This window comes from Chaetodon auriga, chromosome 12 (assembly GCF_051107435.1).
Source record: "Chaetodon auriga isolate fChaAug3 chromosome 12, fChaAug3.hap1, whole genome shotgun sequence".
Taxonomy (NCBI): Eukaryota; Metazoa; Chordata; class Actinopteri; order Chaetodontiformes; family Chaetodontidae; genus Chaetodon; species Chaetodon auriga.
The window spans coordinates 5859632-5880684 of NC_135085.1; the positions used below are offsets into that span (position 1 = coordinate 5859632).

Sequence of the window (21053 nt, forward strand, 5' to 3'; positions counted from 1 at the left end):
ATGGTGGATGAGATGGCTGAGCTGGGGGTGGAGGGGTGTTTGCCCGTGTAACATAAGTGTGTTTGATGTCTCCCTTGCTACCCCTCATCCTCTTCCTCTCTGTCTCTCTCGCACACACACACACAAACACACTGTCTCTCCAAAGTGAAAGAGGTGAGCCCACCCCCCTGCACCCCCCCCACCCCCACCCCCACCCCCTTCTCTTGATCTCTCTAGCTCACTCACTCATGCTCTGGCTCTCTTCAGTGGTACAACACAGACAGGCACAACATCTGTCTCACACATGAAAAGGGTTTTTGCAAGCTTTTTATCATCCAAATATGCTACCTGCTCCCTTTGTGCCGAACTCTTATGCTCATGTAAACCGAGCCAGGGCTGAGAACAACAGGGAGAGGAAGTGTCGGGTAAGACGGGGAAGAGAAGCAGGAGGGATGTAAGGAGACATATAGCATATAGTAATTCAACTGAAAATAGCATAAATATGCAGGATTAGTAGGAACTTAGTAAGATTTTTTAATCGATGAAGCTTTTTGATTATTCTATTTTATTGCTTTAGCTGTATAAACAAAATTTCTAATAAGTAAATCATGTAAAAACCCAATAACCTGTATGCATTTCTAATTCTTAACTGAAGGTCCACTTACTCACATTCTGTGGAGCTTTCAACCACATCATTCTCAAAGTTTTACCTTTCCAAGATACTGTTTTTGTTTTCTATCATGAAGTGTTTCTGTACACGGTCTGTGTGGTCACTCGTGGTCACACAGAGCACCATTTTGTATTTAACCGTGGAGAAATTGACCAGATTTTTCTTTTCATCCCTGCTCAGCCAGCAGAGGAGGCGTCCTCACAGAGCACAATGTAAGTGAATCTACCTGCACTAATACCCCACACTGAGTTTTGCACCGCTTCCAATGTTATCCATCTTGTCATGTAGTAAAAGACAACTGCAACTTAACTGTTGCAGAACCGCTTAATGTCCCGATCCTTTCTCTCCTCAATCCGGACTGTGTGTTTTTGTAGCTTATCATATATGCTTTCATATTTTGACTGATCAAAAAAACCCTTCAAATGGAAAAATAGCTTTTGGCAGCTTGTGCAGGCTCTCCTAACTCAAAAGACAGGTGTAGTCGCTGAGATGTTTCCAGACACCGCAAACAAAATCTATAATGTTCTTGAAAATTCTATAAAACTTTATTGCTATAATATACAGTTTTGTTTTCTTTACCACTTGACGATTTTAAACTGTCCGTCCTTTGCGTGATGGATCTGTGCAGTTGCGTTTGAGCTTACAATGCAGACAAATGTATTCAATCGTGATATGCTCATTATGAAGCCTCTACGATATAATTAAAAAAAACAGTGGCTACCATAGGCAGCTGCTGCTGTTCCACACTATCTGAAACGCTGCCCCTTTCTTCTCCCCCTGACCCCACTATTTTTTGTCAGGCTCAATTTGCAAACAGGGCCCTGGCTCGAGGCTCGAGATGGAGATGGAGGAGGAGGCCGCTGGCAGTTATGGCAGGGGCCCCCGAAGGGGCAAAAACGGTTCCTAAAGAGTGGGAGGCAGGAATTCCACAATCCCAGCCTGCCTGACTGAGGGATCTGCCTGCTAAACATTCAGCTTTTTCTGCTGGCGAAGTGCCCTTTGAAATCCAGCTGCAACTGTGTTGGAAAAAAAGGAAACAAGAGAAAAAGGAGGGGTGGGCTTCAGAGAAAGCAAGAAAAAAGGGAGGGAAAGAGAGGATGAAGGAGAAGAGACAGAGGAGAAAAAGAGGAAGAGAGCGATGGAGGGGTGTGCAGTGTGTGGTGGAGCGTGTGTGTGTGTGTGTGTGTGTGTGTGTGTGTGTGTGAAAGTCTGAATGGGCGTGCTCCACCGGGGCCTCACCCCCCGCTGTAAGGGACCTCCACAGATTATCCTTCATCTGAGCTTGTCGGTCTTGACCCCACCGACCCTGAGGCCCACTCTCTGTCTTCCCCTCACACACACACACACACACACACACTTTTCCTCCCTCCCTCACTCATTCGTTTCTCCACACACCCTCATTATTTTCCCCGTGTCACTCACTCTTTCTCTCTTACATCTCTGCCGTGCACTAACCTCCAGCGCACTAACATTGCTGACCCACCAACTCCACCCCTCCACCACCACCACCACACACATTCCCAAAACACACACACACACACACACACACACACACAACCTGGCTCATGCAAAAGAGGGGGAACCAATAGGAGAAAATCCAGGCTGATGTGCAGGACAAATGAGGAGGGGGAGAAAGAAGAAAAGGGGAGAAAGAAAGAAGGCAAGCTTTTCACCACCACTGGTATAAAATAGGGACGGGGGAGGGAAAGGGGTCGAGGGGGACAAATGCAACATGGTGTATATATACAGTACTGCAGGTGTCCAACTCAAAGGTTCTCATTCAGAGTCCGTTGTTGCCTGTGTGGAGTATTCAGCATGTTCAAATTAGAAGCTAAAACTGTTATTTGTGTCTGATGTTATATGCAAGTTGCACACCTTTTAATCTTTTTTATTATCTGTCTTTTGTGTACTGTCTCTCCTATCAAGCTGCACTGTACGTTTTTTCTGCAGAGCCCAGAAGTCCAATTTAAAGACATGGACTTCTGGGCTGTGTCAAAATGTAAAAAAAACAAACAGAAAAAAAAACAAATTTACCAATTTGTACCTTTAATAAATATTTACATGATTCGTATTGTGGCATATTTCTGTGTATTTAATGAAATTAGACTGAAAATTGCAGAAATGTTGAGTATTCCTAATATTAGCTCACTGACTTTCCATACATACTTCAGAGCCACACACTAAACCGAACCCAGCATGATTGACAGGGAAAGATATTTTACTGTACACGGTGGTCCTGTTCAAGGAAATTAATTTACCCTTTGATGTATCCAGTAGTTTTCCCCTTGCTGAAAACCTTATTACACATCCTAACTGAGCGCCATAATGATACATATAAAATTCTTCCGCAAACAAAAACACAGGAAAATCCATGATGTGCGTGACTACATGGAGGACCCCTTATTTGCCCATGCGGAGGTAAAAATGGAAAAGCAAGTAGCAGGCTGGATAAACTGTGAGCGTGAATACATTAGTGCTCCTCAGGTTTTATTTGCAAAGCTGCAGGTGGATGCTTGAATGACAGGACGCTGTTTTTCTTGGCCTGCTCCCTGGCTGCTCTTAATGGATGTGACCTACCTGCTTGTTTTTGATGTAAAGGCAATATCATGTGAAAAAAAATGACAAACATGAGGAGACACTGGTTTTCTATGATAGACTGAAATTATTAGAATATTTTTAGAATATTCCACAAGGGACCTGTGTGTCGGTGTGACCTTCTGAAGTATAATCATAATGTTGGCATAATTTTCTGAGGCTGACTTATTAGTTTTACTCTTATTATTATTGAGATACTGTTTGCAACATATAATGCAACATTTTGATCACATTCCACAGAAGTATGAGTTTTATTAAAGTTTCTTTAGTGCTGTTGTTTATCCCAAGTTTCAACTGAGAATTTCAGTGTGATGAGAGGAGGAATAATTTAGCATTCACATGCCCCAATATAAAGAAACTGAACATGGATGTAAAATTAGTTTTAAAACAACAAAACAATTATTTCCTGAACTGAAAAATAAAAACATGCAATTCAAATTGCCTTCAATATACGCTTCCCCACTTGTAAAGGTTTGTTGTATTTTACATGCTTGTATGTTGACTGGGTTTTAGTTTACTGGATATTTTATCTGTGACAGAATAATCTCAGCTAAAAGGTCAATTTATTGCTCTTTCTGATCTGGTGCAGATGCAGTTGAAAGCTTGGAAAAAGCTAGTAAGTGCACCTTCAAAGTGAGATAATTTTGTTACACGTACTGTTTCCAAGGTCAAGAATGAACTCCTCTGCTCACAATTTCATTTTCCAGTTCAGTTCCATTAGCTGACAATAAAATATAATGGAATCCAGTGAAAAAATACCCTGTGCAAACTACAGGTTTACAAGTTGCCATAGAGCTGCAAAAATATGATCCAAATTCTCAGTTTGACAAAAGTAGTATTTATTCCAGCACTGTTGTATCAGATTGCATACAGTGACAAAGAGTCATATTTTTTGGTCTCTGGGTGTAGGCTGTATCCTTTCTGATTTAACTGAATGATGAATGTGCCTCAAAATTGTTCTGGTGTCTAATAATCACTTGATAAAACCAAGCCAACAGCTGTGGTGGTGATAGGTATGAATGTTTCATCAGGCAGCTGAACTCCTTCTCGCTAGGGGGCGGTATTGAAAACTGGGCGCGCACTGGGTACCTGGGTAATCGAGGAAACTCAAACGATTCCTCTCCGTAGCTAACAGTAGCTAGCCGGCTAATCTCCTGGACAACGCAGTTGTGTTTGTTTTATTGTCCGTTTCATTGTCCATGTCTCTTTGCCCTTTGTGTTACAGTGATTTTTTAATACGCCATCAGTGACAAAAGTGAGGCAGATACCAACGGACAAGTTTAAATACGCTGGATGTTTGGCCACTGTGGCTTTCTCCCAGGATGCTAGCACACAGGCAAGTCAGCTAGCTAGCCAGCCTGCTAAAGTACCCAAATAGCCGCACTGTCCGGATGCTTTGAACGGCAACGCAGCGGATTTTGGGGAGTTTCTAGTCGGCCTTGCATGATGTCAACCAACCGGCCACAGCAAAGCGCTGGTGGGGCGAGTTCAGTGCCCGGCACAAGTAGCAGCAGCACGGGAGGCACTGGGAACACAAACGGCGGCGGTGGGAGCAACGCCGTCACAAGTAATGTTAATGGTAACAATTCTGGAAATGTTGTGCCCTCCCGGACCTTGGCAGCAGCCGGCGAGGGCGCCTTGTCGGTGCCAACTTTGGCCGCCGTGCCGTCGTCCCGGAGCGGGTTTACTTCTCTGAGCAGACCCTCTGCGTCCTCGGGCAGCAGAAAGCGATCCCTCCATCAAACACCCCTTTACAACGGCCTCTTGAATTCATACGAAGATAAAAGCAACGATTTTGTCTGGTAAGTTTTCTCGAGAGTTCTGTTCTGTAGATTATAGCTGCAGGGCATTAAAAGCTTTCAGCGAGTCTTTAAAAACTTTGAAACTTGAATTTTCATATGCACTTCATGCTGCTTTTTGTCCACTTTTCCAGTCCCATTTGCTTCGAAATGATTGAAGAGGCGCACATGACAAAGTGTGGCCACAGTTTTTGGTAAGTGTTGACCTGCAAGCTCGAGGCTGTGGGCTAAATGTTTCACACAAATTATCTGAAGTTCATTTAAGGACAATGACACACCCGTTTAGGAGCTGATTAGAAGCCAAGCAGACCAAAGTGTTAATAAAAGAGCTCTCATATACGAGACTGTCAGAGATTTCTGCTAGTTGTCAAAGACTTCACTCATCTTGTGTATGCTTACAGGTAGGGACAGATGAAGACACAGCTGTCTCTTCCAATTGTCCAGCACTTTACCCACCTCCTAAACAAACCTTTAACACTATGCAGAAAAAAAATGTTGCTTTAACAAACAAAAACCAGTCTAAGCATCCCTGATAAACACAGATCAGACTGTGTGTGTGTGTGTGTGTGTGTGTGTGTGTGTGTCAGTGGAGAGACTACCAACATCAAACAGAAAGGTTGTATACATACACACACACACACGCACAGAAATAATTGAAACAAAAGCATAAAACTTTACATCTAAAGATGCACAAAAGCGACATGAGAGCAGAGACGTCAAACTTGTCTGTGCTTGGTGATGCACTGGCATTTCAGCACACTTAGACATGGCTTAACTTAATTACTAGTAACTCACACTGTAACAGTGTTCTTTTGTTCTCATGTCCTCGTACTGTTTCAGCTATTTCCACAGTATTCAGTTTTTTCTCCCCCTCCTGCAGTTTCAAGTGTATCCGCCAGAGTCTGGAGGACAGCAACAGATGTCCAAAGTGTAACTATATTGTTGATAATGTGGATCAGCTGTACCCAAACTTTCTTGGTAGGTATTTTAGATCGGACGTTTGAGATTTGTTTATGGTTAAGGTTCAAATGCATGTGTTGCTTCTGGGAGAGGTTATGTCTTCACACCCTGAACAGGACAGACTCCACTGAAAATACCTACAGAAAGTGCTTTAAAAGTACATAATAATGCCATCTTGGTGATGAAACTGCTAATGATATCATTGCTGTCTCTATTGTATTTACCCCGACAAAACAGAGTCACTCAAAGCATCGTTACTTTGCTGTTTAAGTTGCATCCTGGTTGTGTTTCTGTCTTGTACTTATGTAGCATTTCTACCTCTCTCATTTCTCCCACCGGCCATGTTCCAGTAAATGAACTGATCCTTAAACAGAAACAAAGGTCAGAGGAGAAGAGACTAAAATTAGATCATCCTGTAAGTACAGCACCTATATACTGCAACTCCTTTGCTCCTCTCTTCCCGTGAATCTTAAAGTCTGTACACGCTCGTTTTCATTCAAAGTCTGGTACCCGTGTCATAACCTGTCCGGTCACTGCGCTCGCAACTGATCTGTGTCTTTGACCCCCAGAACGGGTCTCGGTGGCAGGTGTTCCAGGACGTGTTGAGTCCTGACCAGGAGAACTTGGACCTGGCAAATGTCAATCTGATGCTTGAGCTCCTGGTCCAGAAGAAGAAGCAGCTGGAGGCGGTAAGCAAGGGTGGTCACACACGCATTTCAGATTCTTCTGTGCTTAGATTCACATAGAGCTACACAATATTCCATGGTGAAAAGTCACAGATGACTCATAACCTGAGTCCATGTTAAAGAAGGAAGTTACAGGGTCTCGTAGAAAATACATGACTCACATAGATTGATTGGGGGTGAACCATGTGTGACAGTTTAACCATAATAGGACTTTATTGAAGTGACCACACGATTGAGACAGATTAATGCTAGTAGGACATCCTGAAGAATGGGCCAAACAGTGTATCCAGGGTCTCTGTGGCTCTTGAAAAGTCTTGGAAAGAATTGAATTCAGTTCTGTGAAGAAGTCTTAATCTTCATTTACAAAGGTATTTTTCACCTGCAGTAGACAGCTCTGTAGCAATCTGATGATTTGGGAGAACATTGACATCTGGGAATTACGTCCTCCATCAGTTCTACCATATTATACACGTTGTACCCATTTTTCTGCAAGAAGATGCTTCAGGCAGTGTTGAAAGAGTCAAGAGTTGTTGCATCGTGTGAATGGTGTCATTCACTAATGGTTGATGTGGTCCTCTGTCAGTGTAGTCTGGAACGTCCCCTTTTTTCGTGTTTTTGTCAGTCCATGTGACATGGAAACAAGTCGTAGAAAAAGAGAAGCAGGAGCCACAAGCTGTGCTGTTGACTTATGTTGTGTCATATCAGCACAGCAGGCATAGGCCCAGTTTTGAAATGGAGTTTCCTCAAATGTTAGGAGAAATTTTACTGACTGTCTGCTTTGGAATAGCAGTGAAGAAACAATGCATTGTGCACATTGTTGAGACTGAATACCAAAGAGCAACACCTCCAGCTTTCACCTCTGTGTAACACATGCTTATCTTTATTTCTCTCTCTTTCACACTCACACACACACACACATGCAGAACCTTGTAGTTCTATCCTTGTGAGGACAGCCATTGACATAATGCATTCTGTAGCCCCTTACCCTAACCTTAACCATCACAGCTAAATGCCAAACCACAACTCTCAAGGTCTAAAACTCTAACACACACACACACACACACACATATCTCTCGGTCTGAATGTCTTGTAAACACACACTAGAGGTAGACCCATAGCTGATAGCCTATTGCTCATTTATTGGTAACTGTGTATTTGTCTGTCGATAAGTAACAAGAAATTGCAAAACAGAGTCAAGTTCAAAGCTCCTTGTCTCACCTGGTGCAAGTTCTCCTCAACTTTTCCTTCTTTGGGTACATTCATGATATGTCTTGAAGGACACATTAGCCTGTAGACACATTTTACTGACCCTTTCCTCCCTCATAGTTGTTCATCAAGTCTTTCGGCAGCACTATCCTGTCGTCTCTCTTCATGTTTGCCGCTTCAAAAGTCCTCTCTATTTCTGCTGTTGCTTGTTTCTCAGGTCAGGCTAATTTACTTTCCAGTGTCCATGTTAGAGTATAATGATCCATAGAATAATAACTGGTGAAAAAGGGGAGGGGACCTCGCGGCTAAAATGAAATACAATATCAGTTGACTAATGATATCCAGCCAAGACACTTTTAATTCTGTCATGTTTCAAATGTATGATAGCAACTGCTTCAAATTCACCACCGTTCATTCAGCTGACAGACTCTGCTGTCGGGGCTGCAGCTAGCTGACGATGTGTCGTCAGGTCTCCCCCATATCTGCCTCTTTCACACTCCATTAAAATAGCTCATACACTCTGCTCAGACACTGATGAATTGATATGTTAGGGACGGTTCAGCAGCATCTTAAAACTGCCTGTCCCTCCTGTCTGAGCTCATTCTACACCTGCGCTGTTAGACAGTCTGCTTAAAGACAGATGTCACTTTAGCTTCCAACCTGGGGGTCTGGAATGGGACGATCAAACATTTCTAAATTGACAGTAGATGTTCAGTCAGCTGTCTCATAGCTATTTCCAAAAGTAGCCGAGTTTTATATTCTCATTTTTATGAAAGCAAAGGAACCAGGTCGGATTTATGATCTGTGCCATCTGCTGCTACTAAATTGCCACTCTTCTTCATTCCTCTCATATTTCCTTTTTGTGAATGTGGTGATTTCTCAGTCAGTGGCTGCTTTTATTTTTTTTTTCTCAGGCCACATTTTTGTTGATGTGTGGTCTGTTTGAGCCAACTCATTTGCCTCTGGGCACTTTTCATTACTGATGTTACAAAACGACTTCGTCGTCTAGACTTGGTTACTGGGAGACAACTTGTCAATCAATCTGTGAGTGACAACGGGTTCATATCCTGCGTTTCGAATTTTGTTAGTGGAATTTCATCAAAGCCCGAAGGCACGATCCTTGATGGAAATTTCTTCAGTGGATGTAGCCCACCTTCTCTGGTGTTTATATTAGTTGAGACCGCATAAAGAAATTGCCAAATAAGAGCATCAGTCTAAAATATGACTTGACTTCCTGCTCTCGGTTCATTTTGTTATGTTAGACATTCAAAGCATGAGAAACTTCTAGCCACAGTTGTCAAATATTGTCTGCCAGCACCCATAAACCCCTGGGTTTGGGATTGTTTCCTGTAGTTGAATTGAATAGCATACTTGCTCCTAATAACCTGTGCTTCATTTTCATAATTCTTTACTTCACAGCAGCATTTTAGTTTGAGTGGAAATACCATGGAAGGAAATAGTGCTACAGTTTTAGTCTTCAGCCCAGAAAACACAGTGTCCATGATATCCAAAAGCAATCTGAAGTGTGGACCGGTCAGACCACAGCATACTGATCCACTTTGCATCAGTCCATCTCACATGGATGTCACATCTCAAGCTCAGGCCTGAAGAAGTTGCTTTTCTGGATGTTGTTTACCTTTCTCTCACTTCGCATGGTAGAGTCTTCACTTTGATTTGTCTGCAGCGATGAACTGTGTTCCCACACAATGCTTTTCCAAAGTGTCTGTTGTAATATCCTTTATACAGTCATGTTGGTTTTTAATGCAGTGCTGTCTGAGGGATCGAAGGTCACGGGCAGTCGATGTTGGTTCTCGGCCTTGCCCCTTATGTGCAGAGGTTTCTCTGGATTCTCTGAATGTTTTAATGTTATTATGGCTTGTAGATGGTGAAATCCATAAATTCCTTGCAATTGTGCATTGAGAAACGTTGTTGTTAAACTCTGTTGGGCTATTTGAGCATTCCACAGGTTTCCCAGTGTTTTGTTGCTCCTGTCCCAACTCGTCTGAAACGTGTTGCTGCATCAAATTCAGAATAAGCAGATATTTACAAAAACCAACAGAGCTGACAAGGACAAACATTAAATCTAAAAACATTTTCCCACATCCAACCTGCTCCTCTGGTTATTTCATTGGCTTCAAATGAGGCTCAACGTTCACACAGTTTGTCTTGACTGTCCCTCAGTATGACATCCACCAACATTGATCCAGCCTGAAGGTCTACGACAGACGCTATTATCTGTTTAACGTGATAATGTCAAATCTAACAGGCTAAACAGTAAAAGTCCATCTTGTGAAGAACGTGACAGTCTGCAGCCGAATGCTGATAAAATATGAGTGGTTGTTAGATTTCAAACATAAAATAACGATTCACTATGGAAGGGCTGTTAGATGTTTCACATTTTAAAACGTGAGATGATAAATCATGACCTTTAAATGACCTTTCTTACATAATTTCACCCCATTAAAATAAAAGTTGATGTTTTAGTGCTCAACGTGTTTTTGCCACCGGCGACTAAAAATGTTTTTTTTGTGATCTCATTATCTCTTTGGAGGATGAACAAAGGTATCCCACAGCTTCACTTGCAGTTGTGTGAGATTATGTGTGATGTCTGTTTGTCCACTAGGAATCCCAAGCAGCTCAGAGACAGATCCTCATGGAGTTCTTTAAAGAAGCAAGGAGAAACAAGAGAGAGGTACCGTGCAGTTTTCAAGAATGAGTCCAAAATGTATTGTTTTAAGAATATGTCAAATATAGGAAATTATGTCGAGAAGGAACATCCACATGTAAGTGTACTTATCTGTGTTCCTGGCTCTGTCAACAGCAACTGGAGCAGCTGCAGAAAGAGCTCAACTTTCTTGAAGAGGACATAAAGCGTGTTGAGGTAAAGTCACGGAGACCAAACACTCGTTCACAGTATGTTCTGGAGCAGCAGTACACAGGATTATGAAATCATGTTGTATTTTGAAATGGCAGTCATTATCGCAGCTTGAAATAGACAAACATGCTGTTTCTGTGTCATTTTCCAGGAAATGAGCGGGCTGTACTCTCCGATTATGGAGGCAGAGTGCACGGTCCCGAATGTTGAGGCTCCCTCGCCAGCACCCAGGTACAGCTGACCTCTGTGTTCTACCCACTTATATATATATATATATTTACAGCAAATGAGGCCATCATCATCAGAAAACAACTAACCACACACTGTTTACTAAAGTAGAGACTCATTCTCAGCACAGATGATTGTTACTGATGTTTTGCCCTCTAATAACTACAACCCTGATTCCAAAAAACGTTGGGATGCTGTGTAAAACTGTTGCTGGTAAACAGTTTGTTTTTATTTACCTTTTACACAGTGTCCAAATTCTGTCTGGAATCAGGGTTGTACTCGATTTTTACGCTCGGTAATGGCAAAGCGCACACATATAGTAAAGATGTTATGGGCTCCTGTGTTACTGTATCGTGTGCCTCATATATCTGTTTGTGTGTTTTTCGTTTGTTTGCTTGCTTGTTTGTTCGTTGAGTAGCTGCAGTAGTATTATTGACCCACCAGACTACAGCCAGCCTCCAGGATTTGGTGGAACCACCCAGGTTAGTCAGAGAAGCTCGCATGCTGTTTGGCTTTTAAATCCATTTCTATCCCTCTTCAAGAGTCGCATGTGTTATCCTCATTATATTGTTGGATTTTCATTGACTTGTAATCTTGTTGAATTATTATAGTTGTTTCTAATGTCAACATCATGCTCATTTTCAGTATATTTGAAATGTGTTTTAACAGAATAAGTATCAGAATGACTTCTGCACTGACTTGACTGTGCTTTTAAACACTTGGAATTGCTTTGCCAGGGCAAAAGGCAGACCTGGTACAACAGCACCCTTGCATCAAGGAGGAAGAGGCTGACGGCTCATTTCGAGGATCTGGAGCAGTGTTACTTCTCCAACAAAATGTCACGCATCACAGGTACTAATCCTGCAGAGAACAGTGGCAGTGTGATGAGTGTCTGTTGTTTTGATTCTGTGCCTCATTGGAGAAAGTGGACTCCAGTTAGGTGAAGGAAGAACATTCGTAAGACTTCAGTTCTCAGAACTGGATTTTCATTCAGAGGATGGATGGGTGGCAGTGTCTGCTTCACACCACTGTTATTGCTAAAGGTACTGTTTCTTAAAACGAAGACCACAGTCACCACAAATTTCACTGCTTGCTGTTAGAGTGAGTGTTTCTGATGAAAAGTCTCAGCTTGTAGCTGGAAGAATTACACCATCATTTGACTTGGTGCTGCCCGGCAAAGCCAGCAGGTTTCCAGAGAAAGCCGACATGGTGGCACACAAGACGAAATGCTCTTTGTTTGTGGTATTTCTATTAATGTGATCAAAATGTATTGCTGTGAAAATGTGACATGAAGCTCCTGCAGCATTCGTGTGGTGATATTTTCCCTCTTTGTTCCCTAACACACAGTGTATAGTTCATGTCCCCAGTTGCTCCCGGTGAACAGTATTTTGATAGTGTGTATTTGTTGTGTTCAGATGAAGGCAGGAACCTGAATCAGCTGGATGATTTTATGGAGTGTCTGTCTAAGTTTACCCGCTATAACTCTGTGCGACCGCTCGCCACCCTCTCATACGCCAGTGACCTCTACAATGGCTCCAGTATTGTCTCCAGGTACAAAGAGGAAAAGACTGAACTTCTGTATCGCTCTTGTGCATTTTGTAGCATTGATCTGTGAAGGATCAGTGTGTAATTGTGAACATTTTGTAGATATTTGTGTGTGTAGCCCTCTAACTATTGTCACCTGTGTTTCAGTATTGAGTTTGACCGTGACTGTGACTACTTTGCCATCGCCGGTGTGACCAAGAAGATCAAAGTGTTTGAGTACGGCACAGTGATCCAGGATGCGGTGGACATCCACTACCCTGTTAACGAGATGACCTGCAATTCCAAAATCAGGTAGGGGGAATGAGCGGAGCAGGGACGTGCAGACACTTTTTACAAGTAAAAGCACGACATTCAAGATTTAACTTGACACTAAAGTAAAAGTACAAATGTATTGACAACAAAATGTGCTTAAGTACTTGAGTATAATGTTTCTTTTTTTCTTTTTCAGAGAGTTATATATATTATGAGATGTATATCATATTATTACTGATGTTTTAACACTTAGCAGTATGTCAATGTTACAGCTGGTGGAGGTGGAGCACATTTTCACTATTTAAATCTGTAGCAAAGTATCACGTTTTATGAAATGCTCAAGTGTTTTATGTTTAAAGTCTTAATCTGCAACGTGAATAGTAACTCCAGCTGTCAGATAAATATAATGGGGTAAAAGGCAAAATATTTCCCTGTGAAATATTATCGAGTCAAAAAATGCACCTCTGAGTTCTAATGAAGTGGAGTATTTGAGCAAATGTGTTGAGTCACCTCCCACCCCTACCATGGCCATGAGCCGTCGTGTTGTGCACGTGTGTATAGATCAGACTCGTGTTCCATGAGATGCTTGTTGGGTGGCATCGATTTGAGTCAGAAGAAAAAGTGAATGAAGCACTAAATCATGTGAGCGTCTGTGAACTTGAGTCTCAAAGTGAAAGTGATCCCAATCTTGTTCGCTGCAGCTGTATCAGCTGGAGCAGCTATCACAAGAACCTTCTGGCCAGCAGTGACTATGAGGGTACCGTCATCCTGTGGGATGGATTCACTGGCCAGAGGTCCAAAGTCTACCAGGTATGGTACTTCAGTCTGAAAGTGTCGCAATTTGAATGAAGTTTTGCCATGACGCCTTTCCAACATTCCTTCTGCGTTCTTTTCAGGAGCATGAAAAGAGGTGCTGGAGTGTTGACTTCAATCTGATGGACCCCAAGCTGTTAGCCTCTGGTTCTGATGATGCTAAAGGTAACTCAGACCTAAATCCTCTTCTCCCTTTCCCCGTGTTTACCCTGAGTGAAACCTTCACTCTGTTTTTGTGTTTCAGTGAAGCTATGGTCAACCAATCTCGACAACTCCGTGGCCAGCATCGAGGCCAAGGCCAACGTCTGCTGTGTTAAATTCAGTCCAACCTCCAGGTATCATCTGGCCTTCGGCTGCGCAGGTAAGATCAGGGTTGGTTTTAGACTGTGAGTGTTGGAAAAAGGAGATAAGAATTTGTCTCTCTTCAAAATGGCGGGCGATGAAGCTTGTTTTTCCCTCAGTGTGATGTATTGTTATTATTGCAGTCTGACAGGGTGCACACACACCGCTGCACTTTTTCCTTGTAGACTTCTACATTTCTTTTGTGGTCGCACAGACTCCGGTGGTCCAGACGTTGTGTTGTTGCAGCAGCACAATGACAGAAATGAGTACAGATAAGTAAAGAAAGCGCGAGAAAAAAATAATAGAGGTGTATTAAATTAAAAATAAGAACAGGATGCAAAATAGAGAGCATATGGAGGCAGAATTACTGGTGACATGACAGCGATTTGAGTAATAGCAGCAGAGACAAGTTTATGTTAACAGCAAACCCCAGAGAAATAAGAGTTAGACATATTGTCTTGTATGCAGAAACAGTCCTTCACCTAGAGCAGCTCAGAAAGTCTGCTATCCAGCAGTGAATTGCCCTGGCTTATTTACACCATTCCCCGTGTCTCCATGGTCTAAGTACACTAAGCCTGGAAAAAGAAACCCCTCCTTGACCTTGAAATTGTTGCTTTGCTGTCTGGAATAAAGCTAGGACAGTGGAAGAAAAGCCAGCAGGCAGAGGGTGCCGTTTATTCAAAACCAGACCTGATGGAGTGCAAGAAACACACATTTTAGCAAATGTCAACAAAGGCATTGCACCATCGTCTCACCGTGGCTGCCTGCCTCGGAGGTTACTGGATATGTCTCACACTGAGAGTTGTTTCCACGTATGAAGGACACCTCGCTGAGCGGCGCTGCATATCAGCGGCCCCTCTGGAGTGTTCTCTCATGCGTCACCACCTGAACGCATACCGTTTTTTTTATCTTCCATGCAGACCACTGCGTCCACTACTACGATCTACGCAACACTAAGCAGCCAATCATGGTGTTCAAAGGTCACAGGAAGGCTGTGTCCTACGCCAAGTTTGTCAACGGAGAGGAAATTGTTTCTGCGTAAGTCAGTTGAGCCTTGTTTTTACTATGTAAAAAAAAAAAAGACTGTTATGACTACTGTGTTTATTCCTTCTGCAAAGACACTGTTACACCATCTATCACAGACTGTGTACTTGTATTATCCCCCTGCACCAACTCCTTTACACAGACAGCGTTGACAAACATATGCATGCTGACACGTATCTTTACAGGGTGACAGTTGATAATGTTCTGCCAGCAATTAGCGATTTTAGCAAGTTCTTGACTCGTTATGTATTTCCACCCTTTAATTGCCAGTTCAACAGACAGCCAGCTGAAGCTGTGGAACGTCAACAAGCCTCACTGCCTGCGCTCCTTCAAAGGTCACATCAACGAGAAGAACTTTGTAGGCCTGGCTTCCAACGGAGACTATGTTGCCTGTGGTGAGGATCGTGAAAAGAAGCCTGTTCTGACAAGTAATAACAGCAACTGTACACACACCCATCGAAAAATTCACCTTGTGTGTGTGTTTGTGTGTTTGTGCTCTCATACAGGCAGTGAAAATAACTCCTTGTACCTGTACTACAAAGGACTTTCCAAGACACTGTTAACATTCAAGTTTGACACAGTGAAGAGCGTCCTGGACAAGGACAAGAAGGAGGACGACACCAACGAGTTTGTCAGCGCCGTCTGCTGGAGAGCCCTGCCTGATGGAGTGAGTTCACCACATTATTACGCTCCCAGCGTTGTTATTCGATTTACATATGCTGCAAAGGAATCGAACAGTTCTCGGTTGTCAGGAGTCTGATTTCATGTCACATGCTGTGAAACGGGTTGTCATGTTGTCCTGTAGGTGATGAAAGATCCATGAGTAACTGACACTATGTTACGTTTTAATTATGATGCTTTGTTTTTCAGGAGTCCAACGTACTGATTGCTGCAAACAGTCAAGGAACAATCAAGGTTTGTGCTCTGAAACTTTTCTGTGAAACATGCTCATAACTCCGGGGCGAGCTGCGTCAGGTGCCCGACTGCCATCAAGGTGTCACGCCTTGACAGAGCGAGCAAATATTTTGACGAGACGTGACTGTGCTCATGTCGTTATTGCAAGTCTTGGACAGTGGCGGCGAGCTACAGGTGACCTTACGGCTCTGTTTTCTCTCCACGCAGGTGCTTGAGCTCGTCTGAAGGCCCACCACATCTTCAGCGTGCGATAGAACCACCGTCAGCCTCTCTTTGTCCGGTGGAGGTGAGTGTGACGCAGGGAGAGCCCAGGCTGCCTGCTGAACGAGGACGCCCGACAACACCCGGAGAGCTGAGCTGAACTGAAGGTGTCTGATTTTAATGAGCTACAGTAAAGACTTTGGAGCAGCGCATCAGTATAGCAGGAGAAGATGTGCTGTGGTTTTACTGCGGCAAAACCGAGGACCTAGCTTGGGCACAAATGGAACAAGAGACTTCAGAAAGCATTTTTCTTTCTTTTCAGTGAAGTTATATTGGCTACAGTAGAACACTTCTTTATGGTTTTAGGTCAAATCAACACTTGTACCTTTTTTTTAATTAAGCTGTTGCTCTCAAGGGTACATCCAGCCAAATGCTACTAGTGTGATGCATTTTCCCTTTTAAAGGCCAAAGCACAAGACAAAACAACATGCAAAAATGATGTCTTCACAGGAAGCTCTTCATCCCCCCCCCTTCATTGTTTGTCACTGTTTTTCCCCTCTATGTGTAGTTTTTGTGTTTTTGTTTTTTGGTTTTTTTTTCAGATTGAGAGAAGCCAGTTTGAATAAATATGACTTGAATTTCATCCTGTCAATCGTATCGTCGGCTCCTTTCCTGGCTTAAGAATGTGAGGTAGTGTGCGGAATTCGAGGAAGACCATCGGAAATGTGGAGAAACCCCCGTGATCTTTCTGTTACTGTCGGAACAAAATGAGATTTGACATGTTTGTCTGTAATCACAGTGAAACTCGTGTAATTTAAGGCATTGATCTGCAATGCTCCATGAAACTGGATTATTTTTCCACGTGTGTGAGCTGTCTGTTGAAAAATGAGAACCTCACAGAATCCGATTTAGTTCTTTTAAAGTAGCAGCGGACTCGCTCTTTACATACCGTAGGTTCAGACGTCTGAACTGAGCTGCATTGTAACAGCTGTGGAGGAGTGATCCGTGTCGACATTGACATCCAGAGGATTTGGTAAACACCGCCAAGACCTAAATATTTTATGATAACTGAGTGAGAGAGGTGTTTTGTATTTGTATAACTGAATAAATTATTTCGAAACAATTCTGTCATGTTTGGTCGTATTTTTATGAGATATTCTTGGCATTTCAATGATTCTCTTGACTGAACTTGTATGACTGAGTAATGTGTTTACTGTTGCTAATAGGTCTCATATGGGGCATTTGAGCCTTGTGTGAAATGGTAATCTGTTAAATCTTCACTTTCCCAGAACACGGCCATATTAACTGAAACACCAGAGAGTCGTTAAATGTCATCTCAACCCCGGGGCTGTTCACTACATGTGTGAAACTTGTTACTGCAAGATACTTCCATTGTGCCTCTGGTACTCAGGAAATTTCCTGCAGTCTTCTGTGATGTTTGTGAAAACAAAGGATTAGTGGTCTCAACAGGGCGACTTTATGCAAGAATGACAGTCAAGGCTCTGATTTAGCACGGAGAGGTGGCGTGTTTGTTTGCAGACCTGCGTTTGCCTGTGGATGTGTTTACAATCATTTCCCAATATGTGTTTTTGTTCATTAATTAATGATGCATTAGTTTGTTTTTCATCAAAGACCTCAAGAATGTTAAGTACCAGTAAATAATATATTTGCTATATACTGTATATATGAGGTATAACGTTTAATTATTCCTTTAAAAGTACCTTTTCCAGCTCTGAGATAGTCGGGATGATGTGTTCATCGTGTAGAGCAGAGCTGTTTACACAGACCAAACTTGAACATTCTGTTTTTAGAGTATACAGTTTGTATACATGCACACACACACACACACACACAAAGAGAGAGAGAGAAATGGAATGGTTAGTACAACCAGTATAATGCTACTTCAATCTTTGGGAAAATCACTCACTGAAATGGTCCTGACACTGTATTCTGCATTTCATGTGGTTTCAGACTGATAACCAAACATTGATTTACATGGGAACAATGAACACTTCAGCTTTGTCTGTGCATGTTGACTGAAAGACCACTGCTGACTCCATGTTGTGACCTTCACATATTCTCTTCCTTTTCTCTGTTTCTAATCAGATGAGGTAAAAAATAGCGACGTGCTGAGCAGCAGCACAGGTCGCTACTCCAGGACTTCATGGCTAAGGACACTTACTGAAAGGAACCGCTATTGTTCAGTCCGACCTGAAGCCTGATACTGTCATGCTGGTAAACCATAAGGACCAGCTGTTCAGAGTCAAACTTACGGATTTTGGCGTGTGCTTGATGACCTGGTATGACCCTTCAGCCTCTGGGTTCCAGGTAGCTTCACTCTACAAACCTCATCTCTTAACATGGTATTAGGTGTGTGTTTCAGTTGTCAGTGGTCAAGCAGAGGTTGTGTCAATCTTCAGTAAACATGCTGAATTTGACAATGCTCTTAATAGCTCTTGGGGCTCCTGAAGTCATCCTGGGCCTCCCCATCTCCGCAGCAATAGACCTGTGGAGTCTTGGCTATGTTCTTGCCTTGTAGTACCTCAATAAACCCCTGTTAGGGGGACGCTGTGAATAAGAGCTAGTAAGTAATATATCTAGATTGACCTGCACTGCAGCCACCCACCCAGTGACATGGTGTAAGATGTCAGCTGATGTGATTCTTTATTCTTTCTCCAGATGAGGATGAATCCTCTTTGCTGGCAGATACACCAAGGAGTTGTTCAAGGTGGTGGTGGCTGAAGGTACATTAACCTTGTTCTGATTTTCCCAGAGCTGTTCTTTTTTTCTTTTTTCTTTTCTCCTAATCACAAAACAACTCTTTCAAATGCTTCTGTAGAGCTCAAGGGAGCAGCAGCTGGAAACTGGCATTGAGTTTAAAACATGGGAGTGGTCTGTGGGATCCATTTCATGAGGAAATAATTCATTCATTCCAATTTGCACTGTTGTTGAGAGACAGGAAGCAGATAATCTGAACTGTCGGAAAACTTTGTTTCTCATCCTGTACTATCCAGAGGGACAGGACACTGAGACGAAGGATCGCAGAGCTTTTTTGAGCCTCCTAAAATGTCTTTGACCTCCTGAGAGGAGGATCGGTCCTGAGAATGCTCTGAGGCACCCGCTCATCTCCATGGTCCACCTAGATGGTGAGAGGCACACCAAGTTTGTAGTAAGTGACTGTGTTTGGTGTCAGTAGGGTTGGATTCTTTGGATGAATGCACAGATTTATTTACTGATTGATTAAATAATTGTCATTTTTTTTAGCAGCTGCTGGTGCTGAAGCAGCGACTGGCTCAGCTGAGGAGGAACGAGCTGTCAGCCATGATGCAGCCAGCGGCGGTCCAGCTGAGGAGACATCAGCCACTGATGGGTCACCTGATGAAAGTGCACCTGTCACAGTGAGGCTGACAAGAATCTGAAAATTCTTCAGCAACGTTCATGAGGACCATTTTTGGAGGGAAGGACCGGTGTATGCTCTGGAGGTGACACCATGGTTTTTGATTAATTCAATAATAACACTAAAAAATTACTATTCTTCCAAATGTAAAACAACATTAGACCTCATGTGTCTGTTCATTCATGTACACCTGCTGAACTGGCACTAAACATGTGTATCAAATACAGCAAGACATTTTTCCACATGTGAACTTCAATCACCAACAACAAACGAGACTCCTGGGTCAGATCTGGCTGTAGTTAGAGAGCTGCTGTTCTTCAGCAGGAACAGAGCTGAAGATTTCAGAATTTCCACCAATAGCAGCTGATAAAAGGAAGAAATGTTGACAGAAAAATGTATGTTGAAATTGTTCCGTGAAACCAAAACATTTTCCGCTGTGGCAGGAAGCTGGGTTTTTACATCACATGCAGTAGGAGTAATAATAGCATTGTAGTTAGGCAACAAAGGACACAGGGAAGGAATCATCTCAGGGCAGCAGCTAACACTTACTTTCATTATCATTGTTTTTTTTTTTCTTTTTTTTTTTTTTTTAGTCAATTATTTGGTCTATCAAATGTCTGAAAATAGTGGAACATTCCCATCATAATTACTTAAAGCCTAAGGTGTCATCTTCAACTTCAACCAGTGGAACAAAAGTCAGATATCAATTAACAATAATATAAACCGATGAAAAGCAGCAAATGTCCACACCAGGGAAGCTGGAAACAGAGAATATTTGAAGCCTTTCACAGCCTCCAGACAGGCGGGTTGACAAAACAAAAAAACTAAAGCTCATACAGTCCACAAAAACTGGCAACACAACTGAGGAAACAGGCATAAGCACAGATCCAGGAACGAAGGTGAACTACAAAGAACTGAACCAAGAACAAACCAGAATAGCTCTCAGGCAACATCAGCAGACCACCTGACGACTGAAAGAGGGAAAACCAAAAATTCTCAGTCATGAAAATTTGCTTCTAATTCATTTAGGACAATAAATTATTTGATCAATTTTCTTAGCTTCAGAAATTTTATTAATGATTACAAGCTTAATAAAATTAGGGAGCTGATGTTGAAAGTTGAATGGACAGCGGAAGAGTCCACAGCTCAGTTTGGAAGATCATGACTGTGAGTGCAGTGCTGACTAGAAGATACTGCTGAATAAAATATCCAGCCGATAAATTAAACTGTGCAGCTTTATTGATTAATCCACAATTACACAGCTGGACTCGTACATTAAGCAAGAATGGGAAAACATTCCACTCTCTAAATGACAGCAATTGGTCTCCTCAGTTCCCAAACGTTCCCAAAAATTGTTTTAACCTCGACATTATATTTAAATTTGTGAAGATACTAAACATATTTGACTGATCAAAACTGTGGGAAAACAAAGTAGCCCAAGAATAAACAATTTTAACTTAAAAAGTCCAAAATTATGTTTCATCATGTAACATTTTGGACAAAATGAGACAGTCAGGGCTAAGTCAGAGATTCTCTCTCTTAATTT

At 42.4% G+C, this 21053-nt stretch overlaps 1 protein-coding gene across 1 annotated transcript; it reads left to right on the top strand.

The window, feature by feature from the left end:
• Nucleotides 1-4324: 4324 nt before the first annotated feature.
• cop1 (COP1 E3 ubiquitin ligase) lies at nt 4325-17235 on the top strand. Its single transcript, XM_076745756.1, has 20 exons — nt 4325-5046; nt 5178-5237; nt 5924-6021; nt 6354-6418; nt 6573-6692; nt 10519-10587; nt 10717-10776; nt 10922-11001; nt 11417-11480; nt 11736-11850; nt 12414-12549; nt 12691-12834; nt 13497-13605; nt 13692-13773; nt 13853-13969; nt 14871-14988; nt 15265-15389; nt 15501-15661; nt 15865-15909; nt 16117-17235. The coding sequence occupies exons 1-20, from the start codon at nt 4688-4690 to the stop codon at nt 16132-16134; spliced, it is 2145 nt and encodes a 714-aa protein (XP_076601871.1). The 5' UTR covers nt 4325-4687; the 3' UTR covers nt 16135-17235.
• The last annotated feature ends 3818 nt before the right edge of the window (nt 17236-21053 follow it).